Consider the following 20,256-nt stretch of genomic DNA (forward strand, 5'->3'; position numbering starts at 1 on the left):
ACTCATTCGCACCCAGTCGATAAACGTTGTGCGCTCACAGATTTCTTCACATGGACCTTGAATTTGATCAAAATTCCATTTTTGGGCTGAATACAAGAACCCGGCGCCAAGGTTCTCTCGCTATCCGTGAGTGAATTTGCCATGAGTGGAACAGCAGAGCACCAAGACTGTGGTCCATTTTGTCCGCTTTCCTAGAGACTGGCCACTGGAAAGCAAGATTGAGAAGAAATCTTTGCTACAAGCAAAAATTTCAGCTACATCTTGCGTGCTTGGTAGTCGGCATAGCAAAGCATGTGCCGGACTTAGACAAAGCACTGAATTAGACCGAGTCTTGTGGCGCCAAATCGGCGCCCAAACACAAAAATCATATAAATAGCATGTAACTCTAGCCTTCACACTTAAACACAACCTACTACTGAATAATTCACTCTTCCTTCTGTTCTGTCCTCTCTGGTAGCTTTCTTATTCTCCAAGGTGAGTTGTTTTTCTGTAGAATTCTCCACTAGTTGAAAGCAGGTTCACTGTTGTTTGCCCTTGATGAAAAAGCAAGTGAGTGTACTAGAGTGTGTTGGTGAGTGGCAGTTAGCACATGCCTCCAGTAGTTTCTAGCTGGTACTTTTCAACTACCTATAGTGTCTTTATTCTCATAAAAATTCAATTTACGCGTCTTCTCGAGCCGAGGCGCAGAATTATGCATTTTGACTTCACTTTAATCAGCCAGATCAAGGAAAATTGGTGTATCAGTATACGACACAACAGGGGTTTGATAGGTTTATCTCGATATCACAGTGCTCTGGCCAAGAAACAACAAGACAATTTTGTAAATACCTATACATCGCTTCCCCCGAAATGTATTGAATCTGTCCACGTTATCGTTAAGTGATTTTGATAATCCAATATCTTAGTTCCGACAATCGTGTTTGTTTGGTAATCACTAGTCACAGGATTTAACGTATGTTTAGGCTGTCATTTCGGTCATAACAGAATTCGGCGTAGCAGTACAACATGGGAGAAATCGCGCTCGTAGTAAAATGGCTGGTGTTGAATGGAGTGACTCGTGGCATGATCAGTACAGCTGCCTGTGTGTTTGTGGAAAGCCTATTATAGAACCATTACAACTGTGTTAGACCATCATGGATGTCTTCATCATTTATGTATGGACTGTCACGCATTGGACAAAGCCACCTCCATTTGTAAAATTACGAGTATTTTTTCATTATAAGCACCAAGACAGAGCTCTTTCTCATATCACTAATACTTGCAGATGCACTCGCCTTAATTTTCGCAAACCGCTCGTCTAATTGTTGAGGGTTTTAGTGGTCGCGTTGAGGCAAATTTCATGTCACTCGTTTCAAGGTACATATTTGGTTGGTGGATTTGAGGCTTAACTAGCCGTAGACGTTGAAGAAGACATAGAATAATTTTTTTGGTTGGATAATTACCAATTACAAGATACGCATGGTTGTACGCCATTATCAGAGGGATATAGCTTCTTAGAGCTAGATCACTCTGTGGTGCTATGCTCACAGATAAAACTTGCCACCATCTGACAGCAACTTCTTTATAATATTGCAAAAGTAGGTTTACTCTGACTCAATTAGAGCGAAATAGGACCGGATAACCATAGTTATCAAAAATTAATATCCCCGCTAAAACCTTTCAATAAGAGAACAATAGTTCACAGTTTGCCAATGTCTTTTCCCAAAAAGATTCGCACTTCCAGAATAAGTTGGAAATTTTTCACACTTTTCGCAATTGTTTCCGTTTTAAAGTGATCAGAGAGTGTGAAATATTTACCTCCAAACACATATAGAACAAATAATTATTGATAGAAAATCAATGAATGAAAAGGTGAAAGCCATTGAAAATAGACGACAAACAATGAATTATTTAGCATTCTATTTAGGAATAAATTCTGGGGTGCAAACCACGACATTGCTGTATGTAGGCATGGGAGTGGAAGGCGGGTTCTGGCGCTACAAAACGAAATAGAAAGAGGTAAAAATTGTTTTTTCTGTTGGTTGCTTTGGCATCGGGTCTCTATCCTCACTATCCTGGTAGGTACAATCATCGTATCATCTTGTATCAAGCTTAGATCCAGAAATGTGATAATTATGCAATTATCGATTTTAGATACAATGATTGATAAGTACTGAAGGGAATCGACTTTAGGTCCCTTAAGCTCTATTAAAACCTTGCCAGAGCTGTGCATGCGAATCAGGTCCTTAGAGTTAATTCCAAGGTATTTCCGGTCCACGATCGGGATCTCATCGAGTTAACTAAGAGCATCTAGACCACTAGCCAGCCCGTCTTTGCTTTTCTTTACTTTGGTCTTGTTTAAGTTTTATTGCTAAGTAAATATATTGTCTTGCAAAGGAAAGGTGGCAACATAGTAAGGGTACAAGCTCGCTACATCATCGCTCTTGTCAAGCATTCAAAGGTACCGCCAGCCGACTGTTCGTCGCCAATCTGACCTTCCAAGAATTTCATATGAAGTAAAATAAAATGACCCACTCGCCTTTCACTCGAGCAGGAGGGGTGGTGGTTGATGGATTTACCGTTGAGGTTGTTTAAATTGAATTCAGCTCACCAGAAACCCATCTCTATCCCTACGCACGAGTATATTCCGTCGCAAGCAAGTGCGGTGGTAACTAGCTGGCTAAACTAGCTCGTTTATTAGTTCTCTTGTATTCATCGACAACAATAAAAAAGAAAGAAAGAAAGAGTTTCAGGTCACTAGAGCGAGTATTGATGGTGAAAATAAGAGATAAAGACCACAGATTTCTAGTTGTTGTTTGCCGGTGTTTGAGCACGCGAGCGTCTAATCGTCTACCTATGTTAGTACTCAAGAGGCTTGCCAACTCATCTGTAACCGATTTTCATGCTTCAAGCACGACCCTGGCTTTCCGAAATAATTTAATTTGTTCATTGATGTCTTCTTAAGTAACTCGGTTATTCATATAATGCATTTTTAGGGAAACGAGTCCAGTAATAAAGAGCATGTTAGAAATGAGGAGCGTTTTTTAAAAATCTCCCTAAGGCAAACACTGTTTTAAGACAAAGGAAAATACCGTTAAACGTATACTCTTAACTTAAACAAATTTCTGAAAATAAAACATGTTCTTACTCGCTCAGTTTTTTTGCACTGCTAAAAAACCGTTAACAAACGAGATAGGTTCATGTTCTTGTCTAGAGAGCCTTCCAATTTTGTACCTTTTATATTCTCATCAGTGTAAGAGTCTTTACTTTATAAAGAATGTAGCAGATCTTTTTTTACTATCCTGCTGGGAACGTGATGCCATTATTCTTTTGAAAAACGAAGCTCTTTCACTCAATAGCAAAGTAAACGGTTTTTTAGCTCGGCTTTACAACACTCGGATCCACTCGAGAGCGCGTTCCTTTACCAAAAGTACATTAATCTTCATAATTTATCTTGTCAGTTGACGATGAATTATTTCCTTTTTATAGATTGGATTCGTGCTGTAGTGAGAAATTAGAACAATTGTTCTGTTAAGCTTATTTTATTGAGTGTTTTTCCGAAGGCTAGAGGATTTATCTGCTACGCTATCTCTGACTTGAAGACATCCAATCTCCAACTTCATCTGAAACAACAAGGAAGCTTAATTAAATTCTTCAATTTTCGAAAGTTAATTTCAACAAAGTTAAAATAAAAAATGATCTTTAATCACAATATCATTGATGAAAGAACTCGAACGACGAATTCTCTTTGAAAAAGCAATCATTTAAACGATGTACGTTTTGAGTTTTATGCCCTCATTGAAAAACCTGAATCGACGGTTGTTGCACAACCTTCTCAGGAAGCCGGATTTATTATACTAGAAGCCGAAATAAGTTTTGGAAGACTAGAATTGACAAAACTGATAAGAAAGGTTTGACAATAAAATAGCTTGTTTGACTTGACTCCGTTCTTATCTTCAAAGCGAGTAGGGCTCTTTATTAAAATCCTTGATTTTTGAGCGTTCTTGTCATAAGAAAACTAAGTGATTGAAACAACCAAAGATGCTATCGATATTATCCTCAATTGTACAGCAAATTTGAAAATGATTTTTTCTAATTTTTAGAGTTTTATGGTGTTTACAAACAGATCTGTGTGGATATGATTCTCATCGATCCTAGTCTACTTCAGTTGTACTATCGGCATTTGGATATTCGAGAACTGACTTAGAAATTCTACTTCATTGTCATGCTAAACAGACTTTCGTCTACCGAAGGTATTTCCTAAGTTCTTATAAATACTAATTTGAGAAAAGCTTATGATATTCGCTTTATTTCAGCCTATTAACAAAAAGGACCGCATTTTCTGAGGTTTCGAGAGCCAGAAGTTTGCCCTTAATTACTTAATTATGTATTGTACTTCCGTACAAAAAGAAAGTACATTTTTTTGTATTTTTCGCAAAGTAGTTTACGCGGGTTTTTCTAAGTACATTACACGGTGACCACAACTTGGTGTTTCTAACTCTTGAGCTCGTCAGTCAAAGTGATTAAGTGAGCGAAGAATGAAAGATATAATTAGATGATCTTAAGAGTAAAAAAAATCCATTTAGTGAGATCTATATAGAGAGCGCTCCTTCTGTACGGCCGTAGTTATCGGTTTTCTTTACAATGTTTTTTCAGGTGTTTACCGCTAATGAGAGAACATCCAGGTATTCCTTGGATTATGTCCTTCCGTAAGTTTTAAGAAATGCGAACCAGATGACCAAAGTTCTTAACAATAAAGACGAAATTATTGCGGTTGATCCTAAATATTTACTAATCTTTAAATAGCCGAGTCTCTCCTGAGCAGGAATATCCTGGCTGGGGATTAAAAATCCCTTTTTTATTTGCGCACCGTTCTTTTCTAGTTTGACTGTAATGGCTTTCCTGTAACACAAACCTCTTATGGAACATTTTTGTTACATTTCATCGGTCTTAATGACTCCCTCTAACAAAAAACAGACGTTTTAGCAAAATACCCAGTGACCAACCGTTTAACCCTGTTAAGCATCCGCTGGCACCGTCAGACAGGCCAAAATGATTTGCCTTAACCCGATCCTCAAACGGAGATGAAAACTCTCATCAATTCGACTTGTCATGAGGCTTGGAATCCTATTCTTGTATTAGCGGTTCTATTGTCTCCCTAAGTGTAAGGAGTTAATATATTTCGACTCATAAACTAATATAACAAAGTAGGTTTGGAAATTCTTTGGAAATTTGTGTGGTTTTTCAGTAAAAAGAACTAGGAACTGTTTTTCGTCAAACTAACAGTTAGACGTAAGCTATAAATGGATAATGGCGACAAATAGGCCTCCAACGTTGTGACTTCTACCTACCGCCGAGAAAGTACTCTCATATGGGAACTATTTCTTCCTTGCAGAATAGGGATTTTAGATGCAGCTTGACAGATAGAAGCCATTGAGTTTTTCCCTGGTCGCTTTTCGCTTAAGATAACAATCTTGTGAAGAGCGTGATATCTAGGCCGATACTCATCCGTAGTTTTGTGATATTTACACCTTAGAGGTGTTTCTTTGTTTTGAGAATGGAACCCAAACATAGTGTTTTCTTTTAGCACTGTAATTACTAAGCCGTGAAGAAGTCAGGAAGTTTAGAGTTAGGTTTTGTAATCAAAATATGAACTTGATCTTTGTATGTATTTGGCGTTTATCTGGATAGTAGTCGGGTTATCTTACGTATCAGTCTAGTAAAGCAAACTCTATTGTTGAATCATATTAGACAATTTGACGCAAGGCGAGTCTTGTACAAGCGATGGCGATCTTTAAAATGTTCCTCGAGAGCGTATATTTGAGTTAGATATACCCCCTGATATCAGATCAAAGCCTTAGCGGTTTCCTGTTTGAGAACTTTGCAAATTATCGCTCGCGTTCACAAGTCAGAAATATTTCGCCGTAGAAGTTTTGACGCCGAAATTGATCCCGAACTCTCGACGATTGCTTGTGTTTGGTGGGCGGTAGAGTTGAAAATAAACTAGCATTGATATTAATTTCCCCAAACAACTATACAATAGATTGCCTATAAACAGTCTTGTGTTTTAATAGCAATAGCTCAATCTGCTATCACAGCGATTACATTGGGAGATTTCATCGCGAACGTGTACACAAAGTCTCCAGAATCGAAGTATCTAACTGATAACCCCTTCCTCTCCGGAGTTATCTCGCTCAGAAAACCTTGCATATGTGTTATTGGGGATTTAGTCTCCATGTGTAAGTAAGATATAGTTAGTTGATCGCTTCGATTGCTAGAGAAAGGGTCTTTGCACGGCTTGGTGCCTTTACCAGTACTTTCGTACAGTTTTCTACCATCGACACAGGCAAAAGACTACAGTCCCTCGTTCTTGAGATGACGTCAGCTTGCGGTGGCAAAGGCTGTTGCATTCTTGGCAATCTGTGCCCCGTATTCATTCACGAAGCAGCTATTCGACGCACCGGTAAATATAGCTAAATATATTATTTTTTATTAAGTCAATTACAACGTCTTTTAAGCTCTAAGTAACTTCGAAGTTTCTTGATCAAATATACATTATGTGGTTTATGTTACTGGGTGAAAGCTAAAAGACTCGATTATTCCAATAGTCAAGCCAAGGCGTCTAATCGTATTTCGCACTTTAGTGCTAAGTCTTACCAAGTACCGTCATGAAAATCGTGTACTATCCGAGACGATTTAACTCAATTGCCAACCACTTGTTCTCCAAACCTCGACCATAAAAACGTTCGCGTTTGAATTTTTCATAAGGGGAAAACTTTCATTTTCTTCTTTAGAGACCTTTTTTGCCTAATTAATTGTTCCTTTAAGCAGGTTTTGTACACTGTTGTACATCAAGTTCAGGCTCACTGTAGGGGGTAGACCACTGACTTCGAATTTCAAACTTTTGTACAAAGAATTGTTATTTTGTTTGTTTGAGTTAAATGGACTGACTCCCTCCTGTCTGAGGGTCGGCTCGATTCGCTCTTCGCAAACTTCTATCTTAATTTGTTTCTATATGTTCAGTAATCCCGGTTAAAAATTCATGATCTTTCACTTCAGGGATAATCAAGTTATGATAAATCTCGAGAAGAATCGATCGGTAAATTGATTAAACTAAACTCCTAATAAAAACGGAATAACTTTTAAATTGACAAAAATAAACTTCAGAGTCATGGAATTGCTCACGAATTTGTTTCGTAATTCGTAAAAAACGTTTGGGAATCGCGAGGGGCGTGCGATAATATCTGTAATTTTTTGGACACGTGGGCTTTGACCGGGTCATACTTGGAAAACACTGGTGTCCTTCATGTTATAATTACACTATTACAAGCTGGGTTCCTATTCTAATGAAGCACCCCGCTTGCTCAAGACTCAGAGCCATACGACTAACCTAAGAAGCCCTTAGGACCCGTAGAGATAGGTAGGAATGTTGTATTCTATTTGAAGCGCTTCAAGGTTTTGTCTGACTGTCAGTGGCGATCTTGTTATAAGTGTAAATTAGGCGATCAATTTACTCTTATCTAGCTCTCTTTGTGCTCTGTAAATGTAATCATGGTGATTAGGCTGATTACGTTTATTGCTTGTTTATGAACTTTTTGCTTCATCACGATCAAATAAGAATAAATATTTTTTTTAGTCTTAGTGCTTAGTTTTAAAGCATCACGATCGGATCGTCCGTCCGTGCACTTAGACTTCACTTTCCACCGCATCGGCCAGAGTCACCGCGGATTCTTCAATACTTCGAGTTGCTCCCATCTCACAATCTAGTTTAAACAGGTTGTCACGATCGCGTCGAAGTGTCTACTGAAAAAAATGCAGCTACGCAAATTAGTTATCGGGTCGAATACTCGAGAGTCAGATAACAGCGTATTCTTGTCATACTCTTGGTCAACGTCAGAGCGGCCTTCTGGTGTAAACGCGTGCCCACGCGCGGCAACACGAGCAGAACGATGGCAAACGAGTGTCGAAATTCTTCAAAGAGTTTAAGAAATTTTCTTTTGGAGCTAAATGTTTTTTTCTCTGTAACCATTAGGAAGATTACCTAAGATACGCAATTGGAAATGCGTGCATGGGCTTATCGAGGTTATCTCTGGCTATCGTTTGGTCACGTTCCACCTGTCGAACTATACATGGAACAAAATCAACCAAAACTATGTAGTGTTAGTAGAAATGGGTTCTAGTCGGTTTAAGGGTTGTTCTTCGGGGAAAGCCGGCGCGATGCTTGCCTTGAGGCCGATAGTCAGAAAAGTAAATAGACAACGCTTATGGTTGTCAAAGAAACACAATATATTGTTTTCGCTCAAGTGCTGTGAAGATCATCCACTGAACACTGTCAAAATCCTTAAGTTAGTAAATAGCTGGTCATACGCGAGTTGATTATCACGTCTAAAAATTGTATAATGATAACAAATACAATCGCTGTAAGTCAAAAAGGTTGATCTGTGTTTGATAACTAATGGACCTTTCGTCTCCTTTTTAAATTGGGAAACGGTTGAAATAGCTGATGCTCTGTGTTAGGATGGATCTGGGAATCTAGCGTGCTGTCTTGCCTTAGGATCACCGAGTTTTTCAAGAACCGTGCTGTTCCGCAATGAAGCAATCACGTGCATAGGAGATGTTACCTGTATCTTTGACGTGAGAAAATATCGGTACATGGCTCCCAACTGTTTGATTGACATCTTATTCTGGCGACTGAATTGATAGTTCGATTTATCCAACCAATGAAGCATTTAATGAAAGTGACAAGTAAAACGTAATGTCAGAATACTCGAGCGCTGATTGGCTGATTCATTGACCTGTCGCGCCTTAACAGGCAGGCTGGCGCCGACCTAGCGGGAACGAAAACTTTGGCTAGCTTGGCTTACCAAACCTTTCAAATAGTGTTTGAACATAACCAGACACCACTCTTAGACTTGCGCTGAGTGGGACTTATCCCACTATAACTAGTGTACGCCAGGGATCGTCGCGGTGTTCGCGTTGAAAACAACCAAGACTAGTCATTACCAAAGACAGTGAGTCTACTTTAGGTGTGAAATGGATAATTTTTTTAAATCGTTTATTTCTTCTATTTTTCCTTGGTTACCATTGTGTAGTAGAGCTAAGACGGGTATAGTTTAAATCGCGATAAGGCCTACCTTGTGTATAAGTTTTATAGTGTTTTTACATATGCGAATCTCTTATCTCAGCGCTATCACTCCTGCCGCACGGAGATCTCCTTTTAATGTCTTAGGAGCCCTGAAGAAATTCATATCTCTTTGAATGTGTCTTGTAGATTTGTCAAGGATAGTTATCTGATAAACTACGGAACTTCATTTTGCATGTTGAGCCATGAATGGGGACTTCCGTTCCATAATGTATGTTGTTCCCTGACGTCTTGCAGCCTACCCTGAAATTCCCATTGAGAATAATTTACGCTACAATTAAATTCCTTTCACCTATTATTTAGCAGTTATTGTTAGCAGCTGCATTAGCTCTTAAATACGCCACTGTCCTAAGGCTTCACAAACACTGAACACTCTCTCTGTTTTACTCACTTTAGGTATACCGTGCCTACCTATAGTTCCAATGGAAACAGTTAATTCCGAGCATCGTTGGATTCATCCTATCGTTAACGGACAGCACGAAAGTCCCCACGGATCGTCAAACAGCGAAAGAGGACAGTCGGCAAATTGCGCCAGTGGAAGCATAAATATCGTCGAACCTACTCAACTATTGCCTCCTGACGAGGTTGATGTATTTTTCCATCATCTCGACGGGTCGGGTAACGCAGCTAACTGGTCGTACACTTCTGGTCCTCGGTCTTACAGACCTTCGATGTGTCACCAAATGGCGGCACACGGACCTACAGCTTTCCAAGACCCACAAAACCAGCCCAGCACGCCAGGCAGTTGTAGTAGAGTATTTCTACCGACTGCGCGAGTGCCGAGCAGTCAAGTTTGCCGGCCACATTTCCACACTCCAATCCAGTGGATAGAAAGCAAGCCCTCTCCGCTACACTGTGCAACACCGAATCCAGCTTCTGTTTGGTGTCCTCCTTTCCAACAGAGTTATCGTCCAAATCCAGCGTCAGTCAGTGGATCGTCGTCTACTTCTGGCTCTCACTCCAGCAGCCATCTCTTCTCGTTTCCTCCAACACCACCGAAAGAAACAAGCTTAGAAGGAGGTACGCTATCCAGTGATTTCTTCAGCTACGGGAGTGATGACAAGAGACTAAAGGGACTTCAATACGGGACTCCACTAAGGGCCGACGTACCATCATTTCCAGGTTATCCTCAAGCTCTTCCACAATACTATGGTTCGGACCTTAATATGCCTTCTTTTGGGCCGGGGTTACCGGGAATAATGGCTAATAGAAACTTAACTCGACCCAGAACCAAGAGCCGTTCAAATTCAGGTTAGTGGAATGCGAGCCCCAGTGAATACGAATAAAATTTGTATAAAAAGATCATTTCCTTTATTCAATTATCACTGTTTCGCTTTCATTACTGCAGAAACAGTTTTCCTAAAAAGTTTAAATTGGCATAATTTTTGTTTCGGAATGAATTTTTGAATTATTTTAATGAACGTTTTGACTTGTACCAAAACATTTGGTTCTTTGAACGGCTTCTTTGTCAAAATTTGACTTTTTCTACGTTTGCTTTTTACTGTCCTTAACGGATACCCAAATCAAAATCAAAATGTCAAAAAAAAAAAAACGTTTTACAGACGTTCGTAAATTTATGACGATCGAGGTTTTGAATTTATTTTTGATTTGGTTTTGGCGTATTCAAACCTGGGGGTCACTTTCCTTTTCCTAACTAGAATGGTTTTCGGCCTTTTCATGTTCTAACTGTCGTCCATTTTAACACATCGTCATTAGGGAGATCCTCGCTTCACTAATAAAACAATAGCCTAATATAGTACTACGGTGTACGAAAAAGAAGTAATTAGAGAAACACTTGGATAACTCATATTTGACACATTAGATATTGTCTGAATATGTCTAGAATCGAATTTAGGGTTTTAGGACTAGCCATATTTGAGTCGTTGCTAGTTTTTTATACTTGTTTTTTTGTGTTTTTCCGACAGCAGATGGACGGGAGTGCATCAATTGTGGAGCAACGTCCACACCGTTATGGCGAAGAGATGGATCTGGACATTACTTGTGCAATGCTTGTGGCCTTTACCACAAAATGAATGGTTCAAGTCGTCCTCTAATCAAACCTAAGAGAAGATTGGTAAGTCATAGATAATGATATGGGGATATTTTCTTAACTCAGTGAGATACAAAAGACATCATATGTTGGATGAGATAGAAGTGAAACTTGATTTGGATCATACCACACCCGGTGGTAGATAGCACGCGCGAGTGTTGACAGAGCGACTTGAAACTTCAAGATTCTTTACAGCCGTTTTGAACATTAATCTGTTGAATGTTATTAGAAATCCTGACAACACGCTATTGAAAATAAAAAGTATACACCCTGGGAAATAAAATAATTGAAGCTACTTTGGTTATTGGGTTAAGAGTTTAATTGAATATACCGAAAGTGGTTAACACAATCAACCTTGGTCAAGGATTCCCGCAAACTAAAGCTCCATCAAGACCGTTTTATTTAAACCAAGCTGTGTTATCTATTAGAGTCTAAATACAAGTTGATGTTTTCATCTCATCCATCGCACCTCATTTCTCAAGCTTAGAGAGATTTATGGGGATCATATACTGAGTGTGGACATGTGAGCTTGCTTGCTTGATGTTATTTGAATTGCTTTGCTTGTGCTGATCAAATGATTCCTTTTTTTGTTTCGAATAGTCGGCCGCCCGCCGAGCCGGTACTTCTTGTGCTAATTGCCATACAACCCAAACGACCCTTTGGCGAAGGAACCAAAACGGAGACCCAGTTTGCAATGCTTGCGGATTATATTGGAAATTGCACGCTGTAAGTACTGGATTTTCACTTTGTCCGCTTTGTAGTTAAAGGATTTTTTTTTTTTTTTGAAAATAGGGGAAGTAAATGAGATGAAGCTAATAGACAAAAGATTAGATACTACAAGATAAGCCCTGGCTATCGCCGCTAAATTATTAGTCTTAATGGGTCGCTCGCGATAAACAAATATAAGCCCCACAACAATTCGCTCCTTTTCTATTTGATTCGATATGTTTTCATAACAAGACAAAAAGTTGTTTAGTCATGATGCAGTCATGGCTAGAAACGGCACAGCGTCGCACTTAAAATATCTCTGGAAATATTTATGAGAAAATAAATTATTTAAAGTACGTTTTTTGCCAGCACGTCAAGAAGTTTTGACTTGATCATTAAATTATGAGCAGCTGGAGTTTCTAAAGCCGTTATTTCGATCATAGGCTATTACAAAGTCTTTCCAATTAGGCCTTTACAATTTTGGGTGATTTAATCGCAATATCCGGACAGATTATTTTCACTAAAACCTTGTGTATTTGTACCATTTTTCCTTCCGTTTTACTACAGCAAAATAGTCTTTTGCGTGTGCCTGAGCACTTTAGCTCTATCTCAAATATTCATGTGATGGTCTTTGTACAAATAATTTTTCTCTTTTGTCCTTTTGTTTACCGTCTTAATTTCTTTTACACAATTCATAAAGAAAGCCCCTTCGTTTGCCAGCGACCAACACTGATAACCTAAAAACCATCGATAAAGTTTTGTGTGGTAATGATTCATTAGACATAAATGATTAATGTCGCTCGCGTTTTTCTTTGGCCCACGTGCCGTGAGATACTTTAGGCTGTTTTAACTGACATTATAGGGTTCAAATTAGCGGGAAGAGACTTGGATTTAGAGTCGTTTGGTTACTAAGATTATATTTGGTGATATTCACCTGTGTAACTAGAATTAGTCACTTCTATCGAATTAATAGTTTCCTTTGTATGTGTTGGAAAGTGGAAGACATGTTGCTTCCTCTTTCCTAATAAGCATTACAAGTGTCATGTTAGGTCTGTGTTAGTTTAAGAGACAAAAATGCCCAGCGTTTTTAAGTTCGAATCCTATCTGTTTGCTTTCCCAGGATTGCTAAGGCTTTGAGTTTGTTCTTTTGTCTTTTCGGTGTCAAAATGAAGTCTGACGGCCCTACTTTTCTCAAATAAAGTTTATAGAGAGACTTATTGATCAGATTAATATCGTTTTAACTAAGGCAAATACTAAGATATAAAACCTCTCTAGCTTTAATCCATTAGAACGAGGAAAAGTCCAAAACGGAAATTGCTACATCTTCAAAATCGTCCACGAAATACTGGAGGCGGAAGAGTTTTTCAATTATATTTTCATTAAGAAATGAAACATTTTACTCTTAGGCAGAACGTAAGAATAACACAGCTTCCATGCACCTGTGAATCAATTGTATTGTCTTATTATGCTGTTGATGTGTCGAAATCGTATTAGAAAGCCCAAAGGCCTTGGCTTTTGTTTAGCGCGAAAGTATCTAACAGCAACTCTCTCACACTGACAGATCGAGCGTGGGGTGGTAACTAAGAGGTTGCCATGAAACTTCAAAGGATATCGGAGAATTTCTTTGAAAGGTATTCACTATCGCTCTCAAAACTGTCTACCAAAACACAGAAAAGATAAATAAAATCGAAAATACTTTGTCTTTTTTCTGTTGTTTCCGAATCAAACCTTAAAGGTTCAAAACGTTCGAATGTACGGCTGTTTTGTGTCAATGAAAGCGATTATTCGCATCGTTTTTTTCGGTAAGGAATCGATTATAAACCCCTCGTTTTCCATTACTGAACACCGTGAGTTTTAAATGCGTAGAACATTGGAATATGAGCATCGTTGGCCTAGTTTAATCATAGTTTCCGTAGTGATCATTGTTGTGGGGTGAACATTGATTGAATTTCTTCTGGTAATGACAGTTTTACGATCGCAATTTGCAAAAGGAACGGCAGTTTACACTTCCTAATTGCTGTAATAAATTCAAGTGTTTAAACTCATCAATACTGACTGGTTTTTCCTTTCGTTTGATGGATTCTAGGTGAACAGACCACTGTCCATGAAAAAAGATGGCATTCAGACAAGAAATCGAAAAGTTTCCTCGAAGAGTAAAAATAAAAACAAGGGCGTCAAACAAGAACCCAAGCTCGGAGATGAAAATAGGATGGGGCTAAACTCTTCTAGTCCTCTAATGAACCAAACAAACGTGATTTCATCCAGTATTTTGAGTCCGATGGTCGGGCCAAACGGCATACATACCACAGCTTTTAGCAGGCCATCCATGCCGGGTCTACCGAGTATCCACCCGGGACTTTACAGCCCGATAGTACCGGCGAGTTCCACATCATCAAGTTACAATTCCTCGTTATCGATGAATTCGTCTTGAGCTGTGCTCACGATTTTGTGAGCTTCCAAATGAGATGCCGGCCAAGCAGAAAAGAGAAGATGTAATCCTTCGAGAAGTGAACATAGTTTGGCCAAGCCGCCTTCGACGAAATAGCGTCAAAAATTCTGCTTTGGAAAAAAGACAGTTTTGTCGACAGAAGTGTTTTACACTTTGCAAATACTAAAATTCGTAAGCTGAAGTCTTCATTTCTTTTTACATAGCTTATATTAAAAAAAAGACTTCCAAGATTTGTACACGAACTCTGACAATATTCAGAGAAGCGAGTCTACCAAGACAGCAGAAGTGAACGAGGACAACTGTGTCGCGTCCTTGACAATCTTTCTTAAATGAACGTTTAGGCGATAACAGGAGTATTTTACAGGCTCACTACACCGTTAAATATTGTAAAGTCATACATGATAAGATTGACCTGTTGTAAAATTTAACTTGGAATGAGATAAATGTTTCTTTCCCCAAGATAAAATCCTGGTATTTGATTTCATGATATTTTTTTTGTGTAATTAGTTTTATCGTGGAGACTCGTATATCACCCAAGCGTGTAAAGCACCGTTCGTTCGAAAAGATAGCGAGATTGTATATATCTATCTCTACATAAATCTTTATATATATATATCTATCTATATCAGAGAAACAGAGGATAGAGGTATTGATCAAAAAATGAGAAAAATAAATGAAAACATGAGAAAAAATATAAAAAAATGCAATGGAAGTCGTTCATTGCTGTTCTCAATAGAACTTAGAAATATAGCTTACAGTACATTCGTTCGTATCAGAGAATTATTTGATGTACACACAAAATGCGAGCAAGATTATTATGTATAAAGAAACTTTAGAGTTTTGTGTCTGATTCTCTAGCTGTAATTGTATACGATATTATAATGAAATAAAGAACCCTGAATCTTCAAAATTGAATTAGTGAGATTATATCCAAGTTGACTTTAACAGGTTTAATAAACGAAAAGAGATTCCGAAAGTGGATTATTTGTCATGGAGAAACACGAGTTTTTACTCGGTCCTCGACGACATCTCTTCGAAAGGACAAATTTATTCTACCGTTCCCTGACTTAAAAAATAAAATAAAAAATGCCTAACATTTAGGTTGCTATACACACACACACACATATATATAGCCTCGTATCATGAGGCCCTGGATTAGTAGAGAAAATCTCAAAAAAATGTGATATGATCTTCGCCTAAATAGAAAGGTTATCGGGCCTTTACTAAGAATCACTTGAAAAATCAGAATAAAGATCTATTCTCTTTTCAGACCAGTCACTCGCTGAGATGAATTAGTGCGATGATTGTAGGGATTACCTACGAATTGTACTATCGTTGAACTTTATATCCATCAAAATTATCAAACAATGCGATCGTAAATTTTCTTTAAACTAAGTTTGTTTCAGAGTATATCTATGCAGATGTTAGTCTTGTTATCAAGCACACCGCCGTAGTCAAAGTTCATTTTTTTTAGATCTTGGAGATCAAATTTTTAATAGCAAGAAATAAACTTTAATTTGCCTGACTGATGGGGTGGCGGGAAGGTAAAGTATGATCACAGTTCTTGATAATCTGTCATAATGTCCGTTTTTCAGTCTGAAACAATGTTTTTGGCAGGGTTTTTATTTTTGTACGTTTGTTCTAAGTAAACATATAAGCTGTTGCTTCCCTGCATTTTACAATGAGAGATGAATTCACCATGGAAATTTCAAACCTTTTCACGAACATTTCATGTTTTTTTTTTATTGATCATGAATAATGCCCGAAACCTGGCTGTTTTTAGAAGCAATTTCGACCCGTGGACTTTGACACATTGGTGCTTTTATCTTGGGTTTAATCGCTTGGATCGGGGGAATCCCTTTTTTCCCTCTCTTGGTTACTCGTCTCAATGTAGACTCAGAAATTCAAAAAGGAGTTTCACAAATGATTTAAGGAGTACACTATTGAATACTAGTTTCTAAGAGCGGTCATCGACATTTTTCACCATTGGAGGTAAAACCTTAGTAACCCCTTTTTTGTTGTGTCAAAATACTAAAATGAGTTTAGCTAGTGAGACTCGACTGATTTGGATTGTATTATTTTCGATATTTTTCTACCTATTAAAACTTCTAAACTGGCTGGTAGAAATCTTTGGGTAAGAGATCCAAATTTGAGCGTAAAAAAGGCTGTATTTCTCCGATCATTCCTTAACATACAGACATTGCGATCAAAGAGTAAAGGAGTTGAACGTTAACATGTATGAATCATGTATGGTTAAATATGTTGTTCATAAATGAATGTATTGTCAAATGGAGCCAGATTCTGGTTATGTTTAATGTCAAACGACTGAATGAATATTATCAATCAGCAAGAAGTGGAATGGGATAAAAATATATAAAAATAGAACATTAAAATGGAAAACTATAGATGCCATTTTTTTTTTTTTCCAATTGCTTCTCTTTCGTAAATAAAGACATTACTTTTTATGTGTATATATATGGATCATAACGAACCGAAAATAATTCAGGAATCCGTTGGATGAATATTAAAATCTATATTAGAGGTGTTATATTGGAGATGATTGTCATCGTAAGAATTGCTGGCAAATACGAGCCCTCATCTGTTATCACTGATTCGAAATAATTTTCCAGTTCAGTTTATCAGAGTTAACTCATGGTTAGTCAGCCCTTCATCTGCTTCTTCATATCAAACCCTCTGCAGCGATCTTATCGTTGTGTACTTCTCTTAAAAACCACAAAAAAAATCTTCAGTTTCTGAAAACCAAGACGCATCGATTGAGTTGGTTTTTGATTCTTGCCACCGCCCAAACGAGCACTTACGAAGTCTACTAAAAACACCGTTAAAAGCCTCTAAAATAGTCTCGAAATCTTACAATTAAATTTAAATACTAGATTAATAGGTTTTCTTGCACCCAAAACCGTGATCTATTTAAAATCATTACCAAGTATTTTAGAAGAGATAGGACAAAAAGCGCGCAAAAAAAAAAAAAAAACAACATACGTATACTGATATACACGCCAAATGTTAGTGGACTCAGCTGCCACGTTTGAAGTCACAGAGAAAGCAAGAAATTTTAGATGTTTGAAGAAATAACTACATGAAATGTATACTTGGAGGGAATATTAGATAACAATGTTCGGTGGTAATTAAAAAATAGAATTAAATTATGCCTTTACAAAAGTAAACGAGACGAGAATTGCGAAGAAAGATAAGTCAGTGTGAAGCTGTCTCAATAACAAAGCTTATGAATTCAGGCTTAAACTCAAACCTCCGAGGGACTCGAAAACCTATCTGAATTAGGATTAAAGTTAGAAGTTTTTAAATCTATTTTTCTGATGAAATTTTATCAGTAAACTTTGACTGGATGGAATGTCAGCTGCTCAGACTTTTATGCTCGAAGATTTGATCCTTGGAAAACTCTAATCAGTTTACGAGATAATATTAATTAGATTTTTTCTTTCTTTCTTTCTTTTTTTTTTTTTTTTTTTTTTTTTTTTTTTTTTTTTTTTTGTTCGCTTTTCCTTTCCTTTTTCTCTTTCTTTCTTTCTTTTTTTTGTTCGCTTTTCCTTACCTTTTTTTTCTTTCTTTTTTTTCTTTTTTAATTTCATGTACAAATTTGAAATAATGAAAAATTTACACTCTTTTTGCTGTGGATTGAGAGTTCATTTGAATTGCATATTTGAGGATTGAGATAAGGATTTGAGGCTTTGTTGTATGCTACGTCCGTAAAATATTCGCTTTCTGTTCAGCGTTGGGTAAATATTAGAGAAAACCTACCCAGCACCTTCCGCTCTGCTCAATCAATGTTCTTATGTGTGAAATACGAGAAAGAATATGTCTGAGTGATCAAAGCTTTTAAGCTTATACAAATCTCATTTATTTTGTTCGTTTTGACCATATTTTCGAGAAGTAAACACGAGTCGTTGGTTCGATCGTGTTAGTCATAACTGCGCATGCTCAGACGAGTTTCCCCTGTTATCTCTAAGAAACCCAACTGAGTGGAAATGAATTGTCAACCGTCGGTACTACACTCGGCTACCATGTCCATCATATGACCATATCATAAGAGTTTTCTGAGAATCGTGCAAAAAGGCGAAATAGGCCTTCAGATTGTATCTCAATACTGATAATGGTTGGTTCCTTTTAAAGTCCAAACTTCCGAGTAGAGTATTACCCTGGGGTTTTTGAAAGGCCGACTATACGACTCGAGTCGGTAAATAACTTTTTGAAAGGACTCCGTTTTATCTCTTGCTCATAAGTGTGGCTAAGTCCTCAAAGAAAAAAACCGTCTGTAGATTCGTTTTAAATAATTCATCAGCTCTCTCAACCGAAGGATATCGAGATTCTAAATACAAAAGTTAAAACTAAGTTTTCTAGATGAATAATATTACCAAAAGAACGAAAAGGGTTTAAATTTACAAGTTTTGAAAGTTGGTGGTTGGTGAGTTCGTAAGTGAAGTATCTTTATTCCGTTGTACACTAAACCAAATCTATTCAAACCTCACTAGGATGAATAGAATATTAAAAAAAAAAAGAATTGTTCGTTTACATGGAAAATATTATTTGGGCTACGAAAATTATCTCTTTATCTGGGAAATCTACAAAGTTGGGGGGAAAATCGCGGGAAATCAAGATAAGATGGACTACTCCAAAATGAAAATCCAATTTTAGCACAGTTTGATGAATGGATTTTTAATTACAATTTTTTCTGAGGTTCCTCTGACGTTGATGCATTGCTACTTTTCCGACTTTTGATTTTTATCTCGATTCAGTTTTTTTTTTTTGCAAATTTTGAAAAATTGCATATTTAAAGCATTGGCCAGCCGGCTTACAAATATGCCTGATAATCAACTCCGAAGGAAAAAAAATAAGGAAAATCTAACTTAACAAAAAAAAGAAGGGAAAAAAGATTCATACGACTCTTTCAACACTTTCACTCGCATTCCTCGTTGTCGTATTTTTTTTCTTTTTTTGGCGCGAAAAATGGAATGCTCTCAATAAATAAATAAATATATAAATATATAAATAATGTGGTCATGTTCAATCTAAATATTTTAGTCGAGATAAAGAACTCTTGATTGTTGGATTACGATTTTAAACAAAGTTGAAAATCTAAGTACAGAGTGAGTTCTGTGGTTCTGATAAACAGACTGACAATGATCTTAAAATATCAGTTTGAATATCAAGGTTTTCTTTCTTAAAAACTGCGTAAAAAACTTTAAGCACAGAAGTCAGATCGCGGGCTGATTTGATCGAACGAACGAAGGCTGCAAGGCGGTATTTGATACAATCTGTTTGCTTTGAGAAGATGAAATAAGATGAAAATATTGATGTAATTAAAATGATAAAAAAAAGTATATAAAAAAGATTTCAGCTAGAAGAGGACTCTCTTCCTTTTCCTATTTCACGTGAGCCCGCGATACATCTGGTGTCTGTACGGTAGCTATGTGTTTCTAAGGTTTGTAAATGATGATTTTAAGAAAAAACGAACAGGAAACAAAATGAAACAATATGTCCTTTAAGCGCAACTGTAGGGCAGGAAAGAAGATGAATATGGTTGTAGGGCGTGGAGGGCATGATGAACATTGTTGAATCTTGCTGTTAATATTTAAACATATGTACTTATGTTCATCAGTAGATTATGATTATTAATAGATATTAAGAGGGATGATGATTGAGACGGTTAGAGGGAACAGAGATTATGAAGATACCATGATAAGACAAATATAGTGCTAACGACAAAGACGTAACTGACAGTCCACGACACAATCGCCGCTGAGTGTGAGTGATCGAGACACACAGATATACAGTTAATACAGACAGACAGCCAGTTGCACCATTACACTCACTTGCAATACATGGGAATTGGAATGAACAAGTGCCACAGACACCTATATTACCTCGGGAAAGTCTAGAGTGACTGCCGAA

At 37.4% G+C, this 20,256-nt stretch overlaps 1 protein-coding gene and 1 long non-coding RNA gene across 15 annotated transcripts in view; one reads left to right on the forward strand and one right to left on the reverse strand.

The window, feature by feature from the left end:
* The window catches only part of LOC116296775 (GATA-binding factor 2), a 31,810-nt gene extending 16,572 nt beyond the window's left edge, over positions 1-15,238 (forward strand). For 4 of the 14 annotated variants that reach the window (XM_031704847.2, XM_031704854.2, XM_031704850.2 and 1 more), the window contains exons 2-5: positions 9,518-10,372; positions 11,047-11,195; positions 11,772-11,897; positions 13,966-15,238. In XM_031704847.2, the coding sequence (XP_031560707.1) occupies positions 9,518-10,372; positions 11,047-11,195; positions 11,772-11,897; positions 13,966-14,310 (1,475 nt within the window). In that variant the 3' untranslated portion in view covers positions 14,311-15,238. Of the gene's footprint in view, positions 1-22; positions 475-5,936; positions 6,443-7,137; positions 7,400-7,958; positions 9,006-9,517; positions 10,373-11,046; positions 11,196-11,771; positions 11,898-13,965 lie in introns of those variants that run through there. The other 10 variants (XM_031704852.2, XM_031704846.2, XM_089038550.1 and 7 more) reach the window with 10 other exon arrangements.
* LOC148905960 (uncharacterized) lies at positions 3,092-5,926 on the reverse strand. Its single transcript, XR_016121466.1, has 2 exons — positions 5,331-5,926; positions 3,092-3,602 (listed from the first exon to the last, which is right to left on the reverse strand). It is a non-coding gene; the product is annotated as an uncharacterized LOC148905960 (long non-coding RNA).
* Positions 15,239-20,256: the final 5,018 nt, after the last annotated feature.

Source organism: Actinia tenebrosa, unplaced genomic scaffold, assembly GCF_029948245.1.
Source record: "Actinia tenebrosa isolate PJP-AT-01 unplaced genomic scaffold, QUT_ActTen_1.0 PGA_scaffold6__47_contigs__length_16458017, whole genome shotgun sequence".
Classification (NCBI taxonomy): domain Eukaryota; kingdom Metazoa; phylum Cnidaria; class Anthozoa; order Actiniaria; family Actiniidae; genus Actinia; species Actinia tenebrosa.